Genomic DNA, 21,890 nt, shown 5'->3' with positions numbered 1-21,890 from the left:
AGATAAAAATATGGTGCCATAAGAATCTTCAAAAGGAAGCTTGTAAAAGATCTATGGTGTTGCTTTGGAAATGCCAGTGCATAGATGTAGGAATTAAGATGATGGTACTATGAGATCAGACAGATTGGAGAGGCAGCTGGGGAAGTGTGGGTAGATGGCAGAGGAAATCCCCTATACTCCCCAGAAAAGGGAAGGCCAGTGAGAGGAAGCCTGGAGTTGACACATCAGGCAGGGCTAAGAAAGGGGTACGTGCCAGAAATTCGCAGGGATCGCAAGAAAAGGCAAGAGTAGGAAAAGAAAGGACAGGAAGGGAAAATAGAGAAGACCCTGCAAGAGAAAGGCACTGGCTTGAAAGTGGCAAGTTGCTCAGTGATCAAGACTAGTAACTGTGTGGTGGGAACTTTACTGTGAAAAAAACAACAGGTTTAAATGGCCCCTGATTTACTATGAATTTGAAGGAAATGCCTCAAAGATTTAAAATGTTTAAATTTATTGAAAGCACATTTGAATGAACTTTTAGCTCTCTCAAAGATAGGTAATCAGACAAATGACGTTCAAGAAAGCTATTCTTTAATAGGTATTGTAAAACTAACACCTTTTTTGGCTTTAGGGTAGTTTATTTCTCATCACTGATGTTTATGAAGAGGTGGGGGAGGTGTACAATAAGATGTCTTGCATAATCCATTTCTCAGATTTATGGCTTAATCAGAGTCTCTTTTTCTAAATACATTATGTCTACATTTTTCTATGCCATTAAAATAAAGGCAAGCATAATGAGATATTCTAGCTTTATAAGTCTTCTTTCCTCTATGTTTTTCCAGCATGTGGAAATATGGGTAAAAAGCAGTAGTTTTAATATGTAAATGATATTATTATAGTTACCTTTTTTTACATTGTTTAAACAGCTTTTTTGAGGTGTAATATGTAAAATTCATGCATATAAAACAAAATTCAATGACTTTTAGTAGATTTCAGAGTTGTGCCTCATTCACCACGATCCAGATTTAGCGCATTTCCATTACTCCAAAAAGATCTCTGTTACTACCTCCAGGCCTCAGCAACCACGAATCTATTTAATTTCTGTCTCGGTAGATTTGCCCTTTCTGGTCATTTTATGTAAATTAACTCATTTGATATGGGGTCTTTTGTGGCTAAGACATCTTCTTTCATTTGGTGTAATGTTTCTGAAGTTCGTTCATGTGGTAGCATATATCAGTTGTTTCTTTTTTCTTGCTGAATAATATTTTCCTCTATGGGTACTCTGCATTTTGTTTATTCCTGCACCAGGTGATGGACATTTGAATTGTTTCTGCTTTTTGGCTGTTATGACTGTGTGGACATAAGTTTTCATTTCCAATTTCTCCATGTTTTCACTTCTTTTTCTTGCATGATTGTACTAGCTAGACCCTCCAGTACAGTGTTGAATAGAGGTAGTACAAGCAGGTATCATTGATTTGTTCCTCATCTTACGAAGAAAATATTCAGTTGTTCACTCCTAAATATGATGTGAACTGTAGGTTCTTCATAGATGCCCTGTATCAGGCTGATGATATTCCCTTCTATCCAGCTTGTTGAGTATTTTTATCGTAAATGGGTCTTGGATTTTGTCAGATGCTTTTCCTTCATCTATCAAGGTGATCATGTGGTTTTTGTCTTTATATTAATATATTACTTTAATTGAATTTTGAATGTTAAACCAGACTTGCATTCCTGGAATAAATTCCACTTGATCATGGTGTTTAATCTTTTGTATGTGTTGCTGGATTTGGTTTGCTAACATTTTGTTGAGGATGTTTGTGTATATATTCATGAAGGATATTGGTCTGTAGTTCTCTTGTGATATCTTTGTTTGACATTGGTATCAGGTAATATTGTTCCCATAGAATGCGTTGGAAAATGTTTCCTCCTCCTCTGTACCTCCTCTATGTTCTACAAGAGTGTATGAAGAATTAGTATTATTTCCTCTTTAATTTTTTTTTTTTTTTGAGACAAAGTCTTGCTCTGTCACCCAGGCTGGAGCGCGGTGGGCAATCTTGGCTCACTGCAATCTCTACCTCCCGGGCTCAAGCGATTCTCATGCCTCAGCCTCCAGAATAGCTGGTACTACAGGTACCTGCCACCACACCTGGCTAATTTTTGTATTTTTAGTAGAGACGGGGTTTTTCCATGGTGGTCAGGCTGGTCTCGAACTCCTGACCTCAAGTTACCTGGCCGCCTTGGGGCCTCCCAAAGTGCTGGGATTATAGGCGTGAGCCACCGTGCCTGGCCCAACATTTTTTTTTAAGTAAACTATACAAGAGTTTTTTGTTTTGTTTTTATTTAAAATAAAAACAGTGAAGGCTAGGCACAGTGGCTGACACCTATAATCCCAGCACTTTGGGAGGCCGAGGCAGGAGGATCACTTGAGCCCGCAAGTTTGAGTCCAGCCTGGGCAACACAGTCAGACCCTGTCTCTACAAAAAAACAATTTTTTTTTTTTTTAGCTGGATGTGGTGGCACACACCTGTAGTCCCAGCTACTCAAGAGGCTGAGGTAGGAGGTCCACTTGAGCCCAGGAGGTTGAGGCTACAGGTAACCATGATCGCTCCACTGCACTCCAGGCTGAGCAACAGAGTGAGACCCTATTTCGAAAAACAAAAACAGTTAAATGATTCCCTCCCACTCTTTTACTCTTTATCCTCCTTTCCAGGAGCAATCTCAGTTATCAGTTTCCTTTGTATTTTTCAAAGATATTCTGTGGATTTTCATACATGTATATAGTTTTCATCCCTATTTTATTTTTTACAAAAATAATGAGATATTATCCACATTGGTTTGGCATATTGATTTTTCTTTTTTAAGTTAGAGATGTGTCTTTAAGATTATTTCATATAAATATCTAGAACTACCTCATTTTGTAAGACTGCATACCTATACCTAATGAACAGAATCTGCATTTAACAAGATCCCAGTTCTTTTGGTTTCAAGATACTTTTCTTCTGAACAATGAGATATTTTCAATACTGCTTTCAAATATTTTTAGAAAATATTTCTAACACCCTTTGTATTTTCGTTGCTTGTAGGAAGCATTTAGAATTGTGGATATTTGCCTGAAAGATATTGTTCCACCACCTACACCCTCCCCCAACTATTTTAAAAATCATTCATGATTAAAGTTTAGAGCATGGTTTTTGTTGCTGATTTAAAACATAATTATGAAACTAGTGTCAATATATCTCAAAAATACATTCATACTGTTGCTAAAAGAAAAACCGGTTGCATAGTGTTCTGTTGTTTAAATATACCATAATTTATCTAACCAAACTTCTATCAATTAACATTGTTTCCAGTCTCTTGCAATTACAACTCACATTTTACAGATTATCTCGTTTTTGAGCCTCTTAGGGAGTACATCTGTAGCATACATTTCTACTGGTGAAATTGATGGTTCAAAGGGTATATGCATTTTTTATTAAGGTTTATTGCAAAAATGCTCCCATAGAGATTTATCAAATTGCAGTTGCCAGTAGCATATCCTAATGCTTACCACTACAATGTAATGATCAAACTTGTTTTTTCTCACTGAAAAGTGAAAAAATATTATGTCGTTATATTTTAAATTTGATTTTTCTCACATTATGTATGCAATGTGGAGCATATTTTTATATATTTGTAAAAGCATTTGTATTTCCATTTCCTGCTCAGTTCTCTTCCTCTTGATCTATTAATATTCCAGTAGTAAACTATTTTACCCTATGTAGTTCTGGAGTATATTTTAATATCTTATAGTATTTGTTCCTGTTCATTGACCTGTGCCTCAGAATTTTCCAGGCTGCTCTCAAACATTTATTTTTTTGTATAAAACTTAGATTTTTACATTTTGTATAAGTTTAGAATTATTAGTTCACAGTAAAATCCTTTTTGTGTTTTTATTGGGATCAGATTGAATTTATAAAATTTAAGGAGAGAATTGACTAATTTCTTTTACTGTATCATTGAGTCTAAGACATGTCTTTTCCTTTATTTCTTTTTTTAAATGTTTCTTTGTAGCATTTTAAAACCTTTTGTTAATATAGCTTTTAGATATTTCTTGTTAAATCTATATCTAAATACTTTATCTTTTTGATTGTTACTGAAACTGAAATCTTTTCCTGTGTGGTTTTCATATAAGAAGGCTATTTATTTCTTGTGTTCACTACACAGGCCCCTTGTTGAATTTTAATTTTTAATACCCTTTCCAGTTGATTCTCATGGGTTTTCCAGGTGCATAACTTTGCAGATTTTTTTTTACACTTCATTTCTTTCTCTGATGTAATTGCAGTGGCTTATACGTGCAGAATGATTTGGAATAGGAGTTTTGGTAGTAGGCATCTCTATTCTATTTCTGATTAGAGTGGGCATTCTTTTTAAACTTATCACGTCACTGTGATACTGACTTTTGGCTTGAAATTTTTATGTATTTTAATTTACGTGCTGTAGCTGACTGCTTTCTTGTTCCTTAATTTTCTAGTCATTAGTAAGGAGAGACTCTTTTACATAGCCTAACAATAAGTTATTTTTCTAAAGAGAAAATGTATTTGTGTTTTATTGTGTGTCCTAGGCAGTTAATTATATCTTGTAAGCCCTTTCCAGACTTTTGAGTAAACAATGGATTTTATAACTTAAAGTCTTAGGTGGTGCATAGCAGACTCATAGAAATAATGGATTTCTACACATGATCCCTAGCCAAAACACAGGGAAGAAATGAGTAATAGATTTCTGTGACCTTAAAAGAAAATTGCAAGGTTTCCTTGGAAAACAGAACAGCCAGAAATAGTTTCTCTGTACTTCAGAGATAGGCCTGATAAACCCAAGAAATGTAAACAATCAATCTGTTAAAATAAACATAATGGCCACCCACACACACCCCCCAAAAAAAATCTCCATAGAAACAAAAAGGGGCTCAGAGCCCTAAGTGGTGGCTTATTTTTAAATGGTTTTTGATTGAAGCTATGTATCCAGTAGGAGGAAACTGTTGATGACTATGTTGATGACTGTGTGATAGTTATAGCTAACAGATAAGAGAAGCAATAACAAAAATCCATTGTTTGGCTATACAATTGAACAAATGTTATTAAATGCCTATCTTGTACAAAACATTCTCAGTGCTCTGAGACATAAAGATGAATAAGACATAGATCCTACCTATCAGTAACTCACTATTGAACAAACTGTGTATATTCAATGTATGTGATTGAGAATATAACGTTTTGGTGATAGCCTTTGATACAGGCAGTGGGGACCTATGTCAGGTTAGGATTATAGAAGATTAATCTTATCAGGGGTGGGTAGGGGGAGGGAGAGCATCAGGAAGAATAGCTAATGGATTCTGGGCTTAATACCTAGGTGATGGGTTGATTTTTTGCAGCAAACCACGATGGCACACATTTACCTATGTAACAAACCTGTACGTCCTATACATGTACCCTTGAGCTTAAAAGTTGAAAGAAAAAAAAAAGATGAATGCCAATGGGAGAATCAGAGTTCCCTAGAGAGGCAAAATCTGAACTGACCTTGAAAAGTACTTTGATAAGTATTTTCAAGAAGGAGTGTTATGTGTTATTACAAGTAGAAGGAACAGTTAAAGTAAAAATAATTTGGAGAAGTTCCATTTCCCCAGTGATGTATGTGTACAATTTATTATGTATTTTTTTTGCTTTGTAGTGCTCTGTAGCAGTGTGTACAAAAATGGATACATTTCCCCCAAGACATCCTCCTATTTGGATAGTTGAGAATATCAACTACTGATATGGTTGGATCTGTGTCTCCACGCAAATCTCATCTTGTAGCTCCCATAATCCCCACGTGTTGTGGGAGGGATTGGTGGGAGATGGTTGAATCATGGGGGTGGGTCTTTCCTGAGCTGTTCTCATGATAGCGAATGTGTCTCACAAGATCTGATGGTTTTAAAAAAGGGAGTCTCCCTGCACAAGCTCTCTCTTTGCCTGCTGACATCCATGTAAGATGTGACTTGCTCCTCCTTGCCTTATGTAATGATTGTGAGACCTTCCCAGCCACGTGGAACTGTAAGTCCTCTTTTGTAAACTGCCCAATCTCAGGTATGTCTTTATCAGCAGTGTGAAAACGGACTAATACAGCTACTCATGAAATTAGTTTCATTATAATGTTATTAACATCTGAAAGATTTGTGTATTTGATTGGAACAACAGATCACTATAAGTGGGGCAGGGGCAGACCTAATAAATGTCTTAGAAGGGAAAGTTAGGCAAATTGAAGCAAAAGCATGGTGGGTTTTACTACAAGACTTAGTGGTTTAGACAGTAAAGAATAAGAATTATGGGGGTTCTCTGTTTTCCAGGAAAAGTTTCAAGGAAGTTTAAGAGTTTAAAGTGGCCGGGCGCAGTGGCTCAAGCCTGTAATCCTAGCACTTTGGGAAGCTGAGGCGGGCAGATCACGAGGTCAGGAGATCGAGACCATCCTGGCTAACACAGTGAAACCCCGTCTCTACTAAAAAAAAATACAAAAAATTAGCCGGGCATGGTGGCGGGCGCCTGTAATCTCAGCTACTCGGGAGGCTGAGGTAGGAGAATGGTGTGAACCTGGGAAGAGGAGCTTGCAGTGAGCCGAGGTCGCGCCACTGCACTCCGGCTTGGGTGACAGAGCGAGACTCCGTCTCAAAAAAAAAAAAAACAAAAACAGTTTAAAGTATGAATTTTTAAACATGTAGAGCCTTTAATTTTTTCCCTTTGGAAATCTGGGACCAAGGAGTTAAAAGAGCTTTATTTTACACAATTAAGAAAAACTGGAATGTGAAATCAGAAAGTATGACTTCATTGCAGTTACAGAAAATATTTAGGAAAGTGACATATAATCAAAACAAGAAGAATTAGGGAGCTTAGCAAATGCATCAAAGCAAATTCCGAGTCAGAATTACCTACATAGGAGAAAAGTTATTTTTTAGCACTTTGCAGAAGACCTCGGAAGCAGTAACAGAATCCACAAATACACCAGAGGGCAAAAGGCATCCCAACAATCAGTGGGACCAGTTGATGATATAGTATGAGAAGAATGTCCAGATATGAATAAGGAGGGAAGAGAAACCTTAAAGAATTCCTTCACTTTCATCTCTGTTGAGGAAGAGATAGTGGGCAGGGGGGAAGGGGGGATCCTCTTCTTCCAGAACTGATAAATACGTATTCTCAGTCACATCGACATGTTGAGTATAGACAAATTACTAGAAAGTATGTTGCAGTCCTTAGGGTGCTTGTTTGGTTTTAGGTATACTTTTCATTCAGTTCAACTAGCATAAGCTTTAAGCATACATACAGCTTGATGAATTTTTACCTATATATGCATCCGTGTATTCATGATCAAAATTAAGATCCAGAACATTTCCACCAACTTTGTTTCCTTCCCAGTCAATAACTTTCCCTCCAGTTAATCACTATTCTGACTTACATCACTGTGTCTCACATTTGACTATTCTTGAACTTCATTTAAATGGAACTATACCTTATGTCTCATTTGTGTCTGGCTTCTTTAATTCAACATTATGTTGACCTGAAAGTTTTAAAGGGTGAAATTGTTGAATATGTCACCTGTCTGCAAATAGCAACTTGGTAGAGGACTGGCAAACTGCCTTTCATCCATAAATTCATCCATAAATCCATTATGGAAAATCTATCCATAAAGATAAATTACCATCTTTATGTGGGGTTCTTCAGGAAACCTTAAGAAATTCAGCCTAGTAAAACCTATTTGTGTGCCTGGCAGGCTGCTGAGATTCAGTGGTAAACTGTCAGGCAATATAGTTGTTTTTCAAAAGAAATCAATCTGACTAAACTAATGAGAGTTCTTTCAAGGAACTAAGTAAAAGAAAGCTTCTATTTTTTTTAACACATTTTTAGAAAACTTTTCTCAAAATAAAAATAACTATTACAGAATCGATACGTATTACTGTAAGAAAAAATTTTCGGAATATACTTCTGAGTCCTGAGAGGCATAAAGAAAAAAATAAAAATCACCTGTAATCTCACCACCTCAAATAATCAGTCATTATGGTATACCTGCTAGGATGGGTGTGTGCAGTGATACCTTCTGTGTGAGTCACCCTAAAACTGTACACCAGTTAGGATTAGATTCAGCTCTGAGTGACAGAAAGCCTGAAGTAATGGTGGCTTAAACAGGATAAATGTTTACATCTCTGTTGTGTAAATGATGTGCTGCGTTAAACAGTCCAGGGCTGGTGTGGCAGGTCCAGGCTCTCCTGATAGCTTGTAGCTCCACCATCTGTAATCCATGACTTCCTCTTTGTGATCCAATATGACTACCAGCTCAGGCCATCATATCCCTATTCTAGTCAGTAGAAAGGAGGAAGGGACAAAGAAAGGCATGTCCTCTCCCTTTGACACTTTGAGAAAGTTGTGTACACTACTTCTATTTATACCTTCCTGACCAGCATTTTCTTACATGGCTACATCTAGTTGCAGTCAAGTCTAGCAAATAGTTTTTATTCCAGGTGGCCATAATTACAGCTAAGACATGGATTCTAATTTAAAAGGAGAAGAGACATATAGATAATGGGAGACAATACTCATAAGCTTTTTCATTTGGAACATTTATGTAGTTCATTTTGAGTATGTTTATAGTATAACATTGTGTGGACATATTCTACTGTTGAACATTTTGGTTTTTATTCCCTACTGTCCCACACAGTGCTGATGAAAATATACTGTTTAGATTGTTTGCACCCATCTAGTTACTGTATTTGTTTATTGTAAATTCCTAAGTGGAATTTCTTGTTCAAAGACTATACATGCACATTTTAAACTCTGATGCAATATTGCTTTTCAGGACTGCTTTAGTTTTTACCCATAGAGTAAATGAGAGTTTCCATTTCCCCACAACCTCATCTTTGGCTTCTTTGCCAATGTATGGACTGGGCATTTTATCTCAGTATAGTTTTAAATTACACTTTTATTTCTTCTGGGTTTCTGTTTTGCATTTCTGTTACATCTTTACATATGTTTTTTCACTCATTTGTATTTCATGAATTAACTGGGATTTTTGCACATTTTTCTGTTGGAATCTTACTCATTTCTTAGAGCTCTTTATATATTAAGGATATCAATTTTTTGTCTTGGTTTTATAAATATTATTTTCCCAGATAATCTTTTACCTTATTCAAAGTAGTTTTTCTCATAGAAAAGTCCTTAGTATAAGTAATCTAGTCTATCAGTATTTTCTCCCAGGATCATGGCTTTAGGATCATGCCTTAAAAGTTCTTTCCTAGGTCAGGCATGATGGCTCACACCTGTAATCCCAGCATTTTGGAAGGCCGAGGTGAGCGGATTGCTTGAGCCCAGGAGTTCAGGACCAGCCTGGGCAACATAGTGAGGCTTCATCTCCACAAAAAAATACAAAAATTTGCCAGGTGTAATGGCTTGCATCTGTAGTCCCAGCTACTTAGGAGGCTGAGGTAGGAGAATTGCTTGAGCCCAGAAGGTTGAGGATGCAGTGAGCCATAATCACATCACTGCACTGCAGCCTGGGCAATAGAGTGAGACCCTGTCTCAAAAAAAAAAGTTATCTCCTACCCCAAAATTATATTAAATATTTCCCTAAAATTTTAGAAATTCCTTGCTCAGATTCCATAATAAAGATTTTCAAAGAAGTATTTTATCATGGACCAAGGTAAACTGAAAATCAAAATTTAACTAGTTCCTCCAGTAAGAATGGCTCTCCCTTCTGCCTAATCTGTAGGATCAGCATACATTAGTGAAGAAGCTACTGCTTCCGTTCTCTCCCAAAGTCTCTACCAAATGGTAGAGGCAAACGGAAGCTCTTTCCTTTGCTGACTCCTAACTTACTACTGGTGTGACTAGTAAGAAGTTTTTCCATTGAAAAGCCTTTTCTCAGCCCTCGTACTTAGCCAGTCAGCCTGGTTTTTGTGCCTACATAAATGCATGTGAATAACCCAGCATGAAGTAAGTGATTAATAAATGTTCGCTGTCTTTAAAAACTTAATTTATCAAAAGCTGTTTGGAAATCCGTTTCTTTGAAAATCTGAAGTGACTAAAGGGGTGTAAACTTCTCCCCACCCCCAACTCTTGATCCACACAGAAGCATATTTGTTCAAAGATTGAAACTAGGCATGCTCTCCTCCTTGCTGAAACGTATTATACCAGGCATCTTCCCCCTAAATATAAAACACTTTTGTCTGCGTTGAAAGTCTGTTGAGTTAGGGAACCCCTTGCTGATTGTCTTCACAATTGTGACCAGGAACTCCCTAGTATTTCTGCTCTGTGCTTTATGATTGATTTTGATGTCCAGATTTTTCTAAACCTTGAAACTTGAACCATTGCATTTATATGTGGTTTGAAGAGAGAAAAGAAAGCATATTTCTAACATGCTAGAATAAATTCTTAGCTTACTCTTGAACCGACATACACTAATAAGTCTCCCTTCTTGATGCTGATCCTCTAGCCATTTACAAGTTTTACCATTTCGTTAACCATTTTTCTTTCTTGCAAGTTGTCATTGTTGCACATTTTCAGCAATTTGTATAAATTATATTGTCCTTAAAAACTTTGTTGCCAATAGAAACTTCTCTGGTAGTGACTCTTTATTCAAAAAAAAAAAAAGAGAGAAAAAAAGCTTTTTTCTGATTCTAAAAAAAAAACAAACTGGTTAATGTTTAAAAGAAGTAGTAGTCAAGGATACAGAAATATCTAAGTAGAAAGTGAGAGTTCCAGTATGATCAACCACTCGCCCCTGTGGTAACCACTTCAATCAGTTTGGTGTGTGTGCTTACAGTCTTTTATACATACATATATATATGTAACAAACAGTCACATATATAGTTCCATGAACTTTTTTTCATCAACTATAACTACTTCTTAACGTGTATTAAGTGCTGGTTCCAGATAGCCAAAAATGTTGGTTCCGAAGGCAGCCCCCACCTGTTTTCCTTCCCTCGCCCCTAATGGTTTACTATCAACATTTCCACCCTTCCTGCGCTTCTGTTGGGGAAATTTTGCTTTTTATGACCACCCTCTGCTGCTTGTCTCATTTTCATGGAAAGCCAAGTAGAGGATAGGATGAGTGTGAGGGAGCAGCCCTAAGTGGCAGTTACTCAGCTGTGTGTGATATCTAGCCACTCTTTAACCAGAAAGTGGCTTTTCTGTGTTCACCATGCATGCTACAGATTTTCTGCACAAGTGGAAAATTATCCTTCTCTTTTATCCAGCTGTGTAGTCAGTTTGACAGTGAGTATGATTGGCACATTTAACAGCTCTCCTGCGAGATGGAATCAAGACACAAAGTGGAAGAAAGTGAAAGATTACCAAATAAAATTGAAATGTATTTATAGAACTCTGATTGTTGGAGGGCCTGGCCCAAAATCCCTAGCAGGGGTAATTTGCCTCCAAATTAGGCAAATTTGGCTCGGTGGAAGCCAGCATCTCAGAATGGGGTAATATAAGGTAGGGATGCTCCCAGCCCCTCTGGGAACCTTATATGCCCTGTTAGGCCATGGAGTGTCTCCTAGTGAGCTGCATTTACTGATGGCAGCGAATGTTTATACTTGGATGTGTTGGAGAAGAGAAAAGTTTACAAGCTCTGGAAGAACAGGGTTCCTTGTTTCTAAAAGAAACATTTAGGCTGGGCATGGTGGCTCAGACCTGTAATCCCAGCACTTTGGGAGGCCAAGGCTGGCAGATCACTCGCTGGAGCCCAGAAGTTCGACACCAGCCTGGGCAACATGGCAAACCCCCATCTCTATTTTAAACTTTTTGAAAGAAAATAATAAAATATTTTTTTTTAAAGGAAGCATTTAGATGATGTTGAAATTGGTTCCAGCTTGTGCATTGTATAGTTTTTTACATTTTCAGAAAGTCATTTTTTTTTTTTTTTGAGACAGAAGTCTCATTCTGTAGCCCAGGATGGAGTGCAATGGTGTGATCTCTGCTCACTGCAACCTCTGCCTTCTCAAGCTATTCTCCTGCCTCAGCCTCCCAAGTAGCTAGGATTAAAGGTACGTGCCACCACGCCCAGCGAATTTTTCTATTTTTAGTAGAGACGGGGTTTCGCCATGTTGGCCAGGCTGGTCTTGAACTCCTGGCCTGAGGTGATCCGCCTCGGCCTCCCAAAGTGCTGGGATTACAGCCATGAGCCACCGCATCCAGCCCAGAAAGTCAATTATAAAGAGCACAATGTCACAAACGTGTTGGTGACAGGTTATATAAAAGAGGAGTTTTGACTGACCCAGTGAAATGGTGGAATAATGAGAAACAACATTTTTGTGTTAAAAGAAAGCTTAAAATAATGTAGTTAAATCTCCTCATTTGTCAGATGAAGATATTTGAGACCCATAGAATTTAGGGATTCATTCAGGCTAACATCAATGTATCAGCAAAGTTAGAACTAGTACTTTATGCTGATGTCAAATGAGATATTGGATGATGTGATACATGGGTTGGTTAAATAGAAAACGGAAAAAATTGGTGATGTCATTTACAACTTACTTCATTAACACTATTGCCTATTTAAAAAAAAAAACAGTTTCTTTATGACTGTGCAGTTCTCTCAAGCGAGAGTAAAAAGCTATTGGCATCAGTTCAGCCTAGAAGTTACAGGTTACAGTACAGATAATTAAAGTCAGTTTCAACAGCAGAACTACTTTACAGTAAGAGAATCTTCTCACTGTTTTTGAATGGAAAGGAAAACCAACAAAAGAAAATTACTGCTTATGATGGATTGCAGGGCAATTTAATAATTTAATTTACTTGGGACCTTTATTGCATCAGTCAGCTAACTAATCCTCTTTGTTCAGAACCAGATTATAAACTCATCTGCATTCTTACCAATTCAAAATAAGGCCTTTTAGATTATACCACCTCTGCAAAAAATAATATGTCTTTAGGTCTCTGACAATGCCTTTCATACTGTGTAACACGGTGTGTATGCTGTGTTGGCTAACTGTACTGATTCCGGAGCTCACTGTCCAGGTTCAAGTCCTGGCACGTTTTCTTAGAACTTTAGGATCATGTGAAAGTTTTATACTTCCTATGCCTCATTTTTTTCATCTGTAAAATGAGAAAATGATTCCTACCTCATGGCATTCTTGGGAGGATTGTAAGAGTTAAAATATAAAGTTCTTACAGAGTACCCGATACCTAATAAACACCATAGCATAATAACTATGCGTATTTTAATTACTTTAAACAAGACTAGAGAAAAGAACATAGATGATGTTTCAGTCTATGGTTCTTTTTGCAAAAAACAAAAACAGACTTGTTACCCAAAGTCAGTTCACTAAATTTCAATTTGTCGTATTACCAAATTGCCAAATTTACTAATTTGCCAAATTTTTTTTAGGAAGTTCACAGTATTTCATACTGCTTTTAAAGATTTTTGTGAGATTAAGTTGGCTGGCTGTCATTTTGTTTGTATAGCCTTTTTTTTTTTTTTTTTTAATCTCAGCTCACTGCAACCTGCGCCTCCCAGGTTCAAGTGATTCTCCTGTCTCAGCCTCCCAAGTAGCTGGGATTAAGGCGCACGCCACCACACCTGGCTAATTTTTTTTTGTAGACGGAGTCTTACTCTGTCACCTAGGCTGGAGTCCAGTGGCACAATCTCCATTCACTGCAACCTCCGCCTCCTGGGTTCAAGTGATTCTCCTGCCTCAGCCTCCCAAGTAGCTAGGATTACAGGCACATGCCACGACGCCCAGCTAATTTTTGTTTTTTCAGTTGAGACAGGGTTTTACCATGTTGGTCAGGCTGGTCTTGAATTCCTGACCTCAAGTGATCCACCCGCCTTGGCCTCCCAAAGTGCTGGGATTACAGGCATGAGCCACCGCTTCTAGCCTAATTTTTTGTATTTTAGTAGAGGTGGGGTTTCACCATGTTGCCCAGGCAGGTCTCCAGCTCCTGAGCTCAGGCAGTCCACCCACCTCGGCCTCTCAAAGTGCTAGGATTACAGGCATAAACCACCACACCTGGCTGGAAAGCAGATTTTTTATTTTTCTTTTCTTTTTTTTTTTTTTTTTTTTTTTTTTTTTGACAGTTTCGCTCTGTCACCCAGGCTGGAGTGCAGTGGCGCGATCTTGGCTCACTGCAAGCTCCGCCTCCCGGGTTCACACCAATCTCCTGCCTCAGCCTCCCCAGTAGCCAGGACTACAGGCTCCCGCCACCATGCCTGGCTAATTTTTGTATTTTTAGTAGAGATGAGGTTTCACCGTGTTAGCCAGGATGGTCTCGATCTCCTGACCTCATGACCTGCCCGCCTCGGCCTCCCAAAGTGCTGGGATTACAGGCGTGAGCCACCACGCCTGGCCAGCAGATTTTTAAAGTATTAGATTTGCTGAAACCTTAACATAATATGACTTAATCTTGTTAGTAATAAATGTAACATTCAAAATGCGTATTTCAAGATTGATAACCAAGAAACTCCCAAGGACTGTATACATCAGTGAAAGGAGTACTAGGAAAATTTCATTTGTTTGCTCCTGGGGTCTGTAAGGAAGCTCATCTCTGCAAGGAGCTTGGGCCAGTGCTTTGAGAGTGTTGAGAGTCTGACGCATATGGTCCCTTATAGTACAGATATTTAAGCTGAGAAATCAACATAAAATGGTCTCAAAGTGGTGACATTTATTGCGGACCGGCCCCAACCCATTCCTCATAGAGTTCCCACAGAATTCCCACAAAGCCCTGCTAAAAATGAGCTCACCATGCAAACTGTTAAAGGATCTGAAATCCACCATGAGTTAGGATGAGTAGTCATAATAAGACTACCAAGAACTTCAGAAAATCGTGTAACATGGAGACTCTTAATATGTGAAAGTGATTTAAAGGCATGTATGAAGGAATGCAAACCTTTGAAAAGAATAAGATGCTGTTTTCAATAAGGAAAGAGGACTTCTAGATTTGAAAAACATAGTCACTAGGAAGAAAATTTCAGTATTTAACCCATTGGTTAAATAGCAGATTTGACACCACTAAAGAAAGAATTAGCAAAATGTAAGATAAATCTGAAGAAAATACCCAGAATGCACTATAAATAGCAAAAAAAAAAATGATAATTTAGTCACAGGGAGGGGGGAGTAAAATGAAACATTACCACATGCATTTAATAGGCATTCCAGAAGTAGAAACTAGAAAAAATGGAGAGAGGCCGTATTCAAAGTGATCATGGCTGACAGTATTTTTCACAGTTGTGAAAGATGAGTTCTTATGTGTTAGAAGCATAAACCAAAAGGAAAGTAAGTTATACCTCATACCCGTGCACATCTTTTTGAAAAATCAGAGCACCAACAACAAAGAGAATATTTTAATAGCAGCTTAAAACACCAGCTAGACTGGCAGCAGATTTCTCCCCAGAAATCTTTGTAATTCTGTCAAATTTCGCTTCATGTATTTTGAGGCTACGTTGCTTGTACATAAGTGTCACAGTTATTATATATTACCAGTGAACTGTTTATGATTATGTAATAATCTTTGTCTTAAAATCTATTTCCAAGTTTTTAAAAATTTTACTTATTTTTTTTTTTAGAGATGGGGTCTAGCTCTGTTGCCTGGGCTGGAGTGCAGTGGCATGATCACAGCACACTATAGCCTTCAACTCCTGGGTGTGAGCAGTCCTCTTGCCTCAAACTCCCAAGTAGGTGGGCTATTTCTAAATAGGCTTCTAGGTTTATTTATAAATCGTATAGATACATCCACTTTTTTTAATTCGGTGAATCATTGTCTAATGTGTTTTTTTTAATAAAATTTTATATCCGCACAGTTAAAAATGAATCAAATAGTTTTACAAACTGTAAAAACTCTCAGTCCCCAGTTCCCAAATTTAAGAGGTAACCTTTTTGACTCTGCTAGTTACCTTTATATTTTTCAATAATATGATTATACTGTTATTTCTTGATTTTCAAGTTTTAGTTATTATGATTTTTTGTTTTTATTTTTTCTTCTGATTCTCTGAGATTTTTTTACTATGAAAACTGAGTACAGGTTGAAACTTTGATTTTTTTTCTTTTTTGAGACGGTGTCTCGCTGTGTCTCTGAGGAGGGAGTGCAGTGGTGCAATCTCAGCTCACTGAAACCTCCGCCTCCTGGGTTTAAGCTATTCTCCTGCCTCAGCCTCCCAAGTAGCTGGGATTACAGGTGCGCACCACCACGCTGGGCTAATCACTCAAGTGATCCACCTGCCTCAGCCTCCCAAAATGTTAGGATTACAGGCGTGAGCCACCGCATCTGGCCAAGTTGAAGCTTTGATGTTTTATAACCAAGATATGCACAACAGGATTCCATATCTCGTTCTCATGCACATGAAGACAAATGATAAATTTCTTACACTAGATGAAAGGAATTTCAAAGAAAAAAGAAGTTAGTGTAATAATATAATGCACTGTTCAGTCCCATCATTAAAGCACTGTGTTATGATTTCTCATTGTTGCTGTTTTTCTCAGTGGTGTGTAAATAAAAGACAGACATGTTTTAATCATATTTTAGAGTCAATGAATTATTTGACTTTTAAAATACTTATTATTTAACAATATTTTAACCAATTTATTTGCTCACCAATCCTTCTTGTATCCCATTTCTTCTGAGTTCAACTCCCTTCTTCCTGAAATATAGTCTTGAATATACCTCCTTCAGCGATGGTGTTGAAATAGTGAATTCTTAGTTACTATTGGTTTGAAAATGTCTTAACTTTACTTCTCGACAATGATGGTGTTGGAATTACGGGGTAGCAAATTACCTTAAAACCCCAAAGATACTACTCCAATTGTCTTCTGGCATCTGTTGTGTGCCACCACACCTGGCTAATTTTTTTTATTTTTTGTACAGACAGGGTCTCACTGTGTTGTCCAGACTTGCCTCGAACTCTTGGCCTTAAGTTATCCTCCTGCCTTGACCTCCCAGTGTGCTGGGATTATAGGCATGAGCCGCCATGCCTGCCCATGATAAAAGCTTTTTAATGAAAATAACAGAATGAGAAATACATACACTAAGTATAACTGATAAAATTTTTATTCAAAAAATATAAATAATGTTTATCTTACCCATATGTAACTTTCAAAACCATTTTCCAGTTATTCTATGAAAAAAAGGCACACAGGGAAATACAGATAGTATAGTAGTCCCTCCATACCCACAGCAGATAACGTCTAATACAATATAATTGCTGTGCAAGTAGTTGTACATTGCTTTTTGTTTGTTTGTTTTTGTTTTTGTTTTTTGAGACAGAGTTTTGCTCTGTCACCCAGGCTGGTGTGCAGTGGCTTGATCTCAACTCACTGCAACCTCTGCCTCCTGGGCTCAAGTGATTCTCCTGCCTCAGCCTCAGCCTCACAAGTAGCTGGGATTACAGGCATGCGCCACCATGCCCAGCTAATTTTTGTATCTTTAGTAGAGACGAGGTTTCACCGTATTGGTCAGGCTGGTCTTGAACTCCTGACCTCAGGTGATCTTTCCGCCTTGGCCTCCCAAAGTGCTGGGATTACAGGAGTGAGCTACCACGCCCAGGCTGCATTTTAAAATTTATATAACTTTTGCTGTATTGTTATATTTTATTATTTGTAGTTTTATCTTTTCAGATATTTTTCCATTTGTAGTTGGTTGAATCGTGGATGCAGAAGCCATGCATATGGAGAGCCAACTGTAGATTGTGATCACAGAAAAACTTGTAGCTTTTTAATTAAGTAGAAATAAAATGAACATGAAAGCATTGCTATGGGCTTGTTAAGCTAGAAAAAAATAAAGATTATTCTGTACTTACTAGTGGATCTATCTTCCTGAAGAGCAGACCAGCAAAATGGGAACTATTTATAAAATTGTTCATTCACTTCACCTAGTCTTAGGGGATACACATGTAAAGATGTTAGTGAATGCCGCTGTAGAATATAAATTACTCCATCCAAACTTAAATGACCTCTTCAGCCCCTTAATGATTTTATAACTGATAGTAACTAAGAGCACTTACTGTGTACCAGGCAGTGTATCCATTCATTTAGTCCTCCGAGCAACTCTGCTACAAGGATAGGTTCTATTACTGCACCTTAACAGTCCAAAGTTAAGTAACTTTCCCAAAATCACACATTAACACTGAGTGCAGCCGAGATTTGAGCCCAGGCAGTCTTAACTTCAAACTCCCTACTTTATATCATTGCACCAAACTGCCTCTCAGAACTAAAGCCACTTATCAAATAGTTAACTTTCGTTGGTTAGGGTCATTTAATTACCTCTACATGGCTACTACTAGGGTGATAGCTGCATTTCAGTACAGATTCTAAATGGTTTTGAATATAATGCTCATGGGTTTGAGCAGTGAAACAGATCTTCTGATATATTACCAATGACATTGTAAATAAGTACAGTCCTTTTTGGAAAGCATTTTGGCAGATTGAAAGAGCCGTAAAATACTCATCTTTTTTGACCCAGTTAGTGCCACTTCTGGGAATCATCTTAAAAAAATAGTCCAGTATGGAAAAAGACTTACGCACTAAAGTGATCACCACAGCCATGCTTGTGATAGTAGGGTGACAGGAAACAACCCTCTATGTTCAACAATAAGGGAATGCATGACCAAACAAACCATGGTATATTTACTTAGGCCAATAAAAATTAAGTGTTATGTAACATGAGGAAAACATAGTCATCAAGAGTTGAAGCAGCACACACAGCAGTATGAATACTAAAATTACAGCTTTTACAAATATGAAAAAAGATGGAATATAAAAATGATAATCAGATTGGTGTGATTGTAGATAATTTTATTTCCATAATTACTTACTGGTTTTGTGCCTTAGTCTCATAACCCTCAGTAGATGATATGCTGCTTGGTGACAGAGGAAGAAAACTGGAATTGCACAAAGAGTATCGCTGGAGGCCACAGGGTCTGGGCCCTTTGCAAGCGCCTCCTGTACAAGTGTGTGAACCTCAGGCAGCCACTCTATGCTCCCGTGCACTCAGTTGACCCACGGTGAGCAGTGCAGTTTGGGAAGCATGAGTGGGATCTTTGGAGTCAGAGGGACCTCGCTGTGTGTCTTCAGCTCTTCCCAGAAAAGCTTCTGAAACTGGGTAGAGCTCAACCTTCTCATCCATACAAATAAGACGAATGAGCTCGGGGCCTGGCACCTTTCGTCAGTGCTCTGAAAATGTTTGTTCCAGCCGGTGGTAGCCGTTAGACAGCATTCCTCACTTTGGCCTTTGGCCTTTGGCCTTTGGCCTTTAAGGACAGTAACAAAAGTAAAGTCTTTCAGTGAACTTTCTTTGCTGAAATCTTTTGAGCATCAGCTTTTAAAAATTTTACATATTCTTCTGTTTTCTGGTGTACCTTATCCTCCATAATTTAGAATTAAGGAGGAAGACAAAAAATATTTTGTCATTCAATGTGGCTGGCTAAATTGTCTGTTTTGTTTTAATCACATATTTTTTCTGATTATAAAAATGTAGTAAAAGCTCATTGCTGAACTTTTGGAAAATGGAGAAAGCTGAAAGAAGAAAATCGGACAATAATCTTCCCACTCAGAAATAACTGTTACACACATTTTATTTTCTTCCATGCTTTTCTGAGTATCTGATTTTTTCTTATTTTTGAAAGGAGAAATATAGGAAAGCTTTTCCTGGAACATTTGCTATATTTGGAGCAAGTTTAACATGATGCTTTGTGTTCATTTTGAGATAGTTTATCTTTAACAAATAGTTCTTAGATGGGGATAAAGACCAAGTAGCAATAGGGAACCAGATGGAGGGTGGGGACAGGAATATCTCTGTCTTAATTAGGAGGAAAAAATTTTCTGTAATCCTGATACCTATCAAAGAAGGAACTTATGTAAAGTGTAATTACCAAAATCATGGATCCTAGACTTCTTCAGGACAATTGCAGTTTTAAATAATTTGTATTGTTTTCATCGTAAGTGCCTTGTATCTTTTCAGATCATGAGTTGTGAATTTTGGTTTGGTAAAATATAATCATCATACATAAACTTGGAATGCAGAAGCAGCTTGCAAAATACAACTTCTTGGCTCTTGGCCTTACCATTTTTAGAACATGCAGTTTTCAAAAAATTATCAGTTCCTGTAACATCCTCTGGAGAAAAGTGGAAAATTCATCCACTACAAAGATAGACCCAACAGAGCAACAAATACCTGGAAAGACTTAGCCTAAGTGACTGAGGCCATATGGGGCTGGGCATTGATGGAGCTTCACTCTCACTCGTGCTGTCTTTGTGCTTAAATCAGGAGAGGGTCGGGCGCCATGGCTCACGCCTATAACCCCAGCACTTTGGGAGGCCAAGGAGGCGGGCGGATCACTTGAGGTTAGGAGTTTGTGACCAGCCTGGCCAACATGGTGAAACCCCATCTCTACTAAAAATACAAAACAACCAGCCAGGCATGGTGGCAGACACCTGTAATCCCAGCTACTTGGGAGGCTGAGGCAGGAGAATCGCTTGAATCAGGGAGGCGGAGGTTGCAGTGAGCTGAGATCACACCACTGCACTCCAGCCTAGGCAACAGAGTGAGACTCCATCTCAAGGGGAAAAAAAAAAAGGAGAGAATGGACTTGCTCGTGGATTCAGCACACTGTTCCCTTTGTTTTCTGGGCTCTGTTGCTCAAGGGAGGGCTTTAAAAGTTGGGGAAAGGGTCTTCTTCCATTTCTTTTCGGAGCAGCAATAGAATTATTAAAGGTGGCAGAGCATGTCCCATATAGATATTTTCAGTGTGGCAGATCTGTCACTGCCACAACATTGAGGAGAACATGAGAAATGTTTCGGGTCAGTGTGTTGTGTTCACTCTCCTTTGAAGACGCCATTGTGGCTTGTGCCCCTTTGACTTCTGAGCTCTGCTGCCACAGGCAAGAGATTCCTACTTGTCTGGAAGTAGGTTCCCACACTCCTGCTTAGTGTCTGCACATCAGGGAAGTCACTTGTCCTTTTGAGTCATTTCTTCTGACAAGACTGAGCATAAACCTTTACTCATGCTTGTTAGTTAACCTTTCTAACCAGTTCCTCTTTGAGGAAGGTCACTTATTTACAAGGGGAGAAAACCAAACCTAGAGCACAGTTTGAGTGTCCAGCTTAGAGTTTCATTGACATCCACAGCTTTAGACAGTACTTACGTACCAAGGGGAAAATGATAATTCACCAGTGCCTTGTGAGAACGGAATGAATAACCATAGCCTTGAAACCTTCTATTTTGAATAACTGTGGCCCGTGTAAAACCGGGCTTGCCTTGGCACCCTGTGAAAAGACAGATGGGTGTGATCTGAGACTTTTGAGTATTTTGAACGGCCAGGGAAAGTAGTCCCCAAGCAGTAAAAGGGCGGAAGCCACATAGAAAGTTAGCTGAACTTAACACGCTGGTCTTATGAGAGAAGATCGTCAGTGTTATTTAATTCACTTTACTTTGCAGGATTCTTCTGTAATTGATTACTGATCAAAGTGATTTAATTTTTTTCAGTATTGCCTGTCAGGGCACCCAACCTTACCATGCAATGTGCTCAAATTCAAATCAACCACCATTATGTTGGACTGCGGACTGGACATGACTTCTACCCTCAATTTCCTTCCTTTGCCACTTGTTCAAAGGTATGTGCTGGTGCAGCCAAAGACAAAATGAGCTTTAAGTTTGCTGAAAAATGGTACCATTAGTATGAAGGTTACTAGTACCTAGTATATTGTAAGTTTGCTTTGTTTCCTTAAAAATGTTCTTTATCAAAATAATTTCCTTTGGCTGAGCTGATGGAAAGTGTTCTATTGATTTATTGATTGGCTTCTTTATTATAAGTTCTTCTGAGCTTCTGTAAAATGTTCCTGCAACTGCTCAGTACAACTTAGGTCATGTATATTTCATCTTTCTTGCTAATTCACATAAGAGCTGGTAAATGGTCAACTGATGAGCCCAAGAAT

General features: G+C 38.2%; 1 protein-coding gene across 5 annotated transcripts in view; it reads left to right on the top strand.

Moving 5' to 3' along the window:
* The window catches only part of INTS9 (integrator complex subunit 9), a 121,604-nt gene that overhangs the window by 7,083 nt on the left and 92,631 nt on the right, over positions 1-21,890 (top strand). For 3 of the 5 annotated variants that reach the window (XM_055348323.2, XM_019032353.3, XM_055348319.2), the window contains exon 2: positions 21,442-21,569. In XM_055348323.2, coding sequence (XP_055204298.1) covers positions 21,442-21,569 — 128 coding nt within the window. Of the gene's footprint in view, positions 1-15,532; positions 15,640-21,441; positions 21,570-21,890 lie in introns of those variants that run through there. The other 2 variants (XM_055348321.1, XM_055348318.1) reach the window with 2 other exon arrangements.

This window comes from Gorilla gorilla, chromosome 7 (genome assembly GCF_029281585.2).
Source record: "Gorilla gorilla gorilla isolate KB3781 chromosome 7, NHGRI_mGorGor1-v2.1_pri, whole genome shotgun sequence".
In the NCBI taxonomy this organism is placed as follows: domain Eukaryota; kingdom Metazoa; phylum Chordata; class Mammalia; order Primates; family Hominidae; genus Gorilla; species Gorilla gorilla.
Note: the sequence above shows the minus strand (reverse complement) of the source record. Positions and strands in the feature narration are given on the sequence as shown.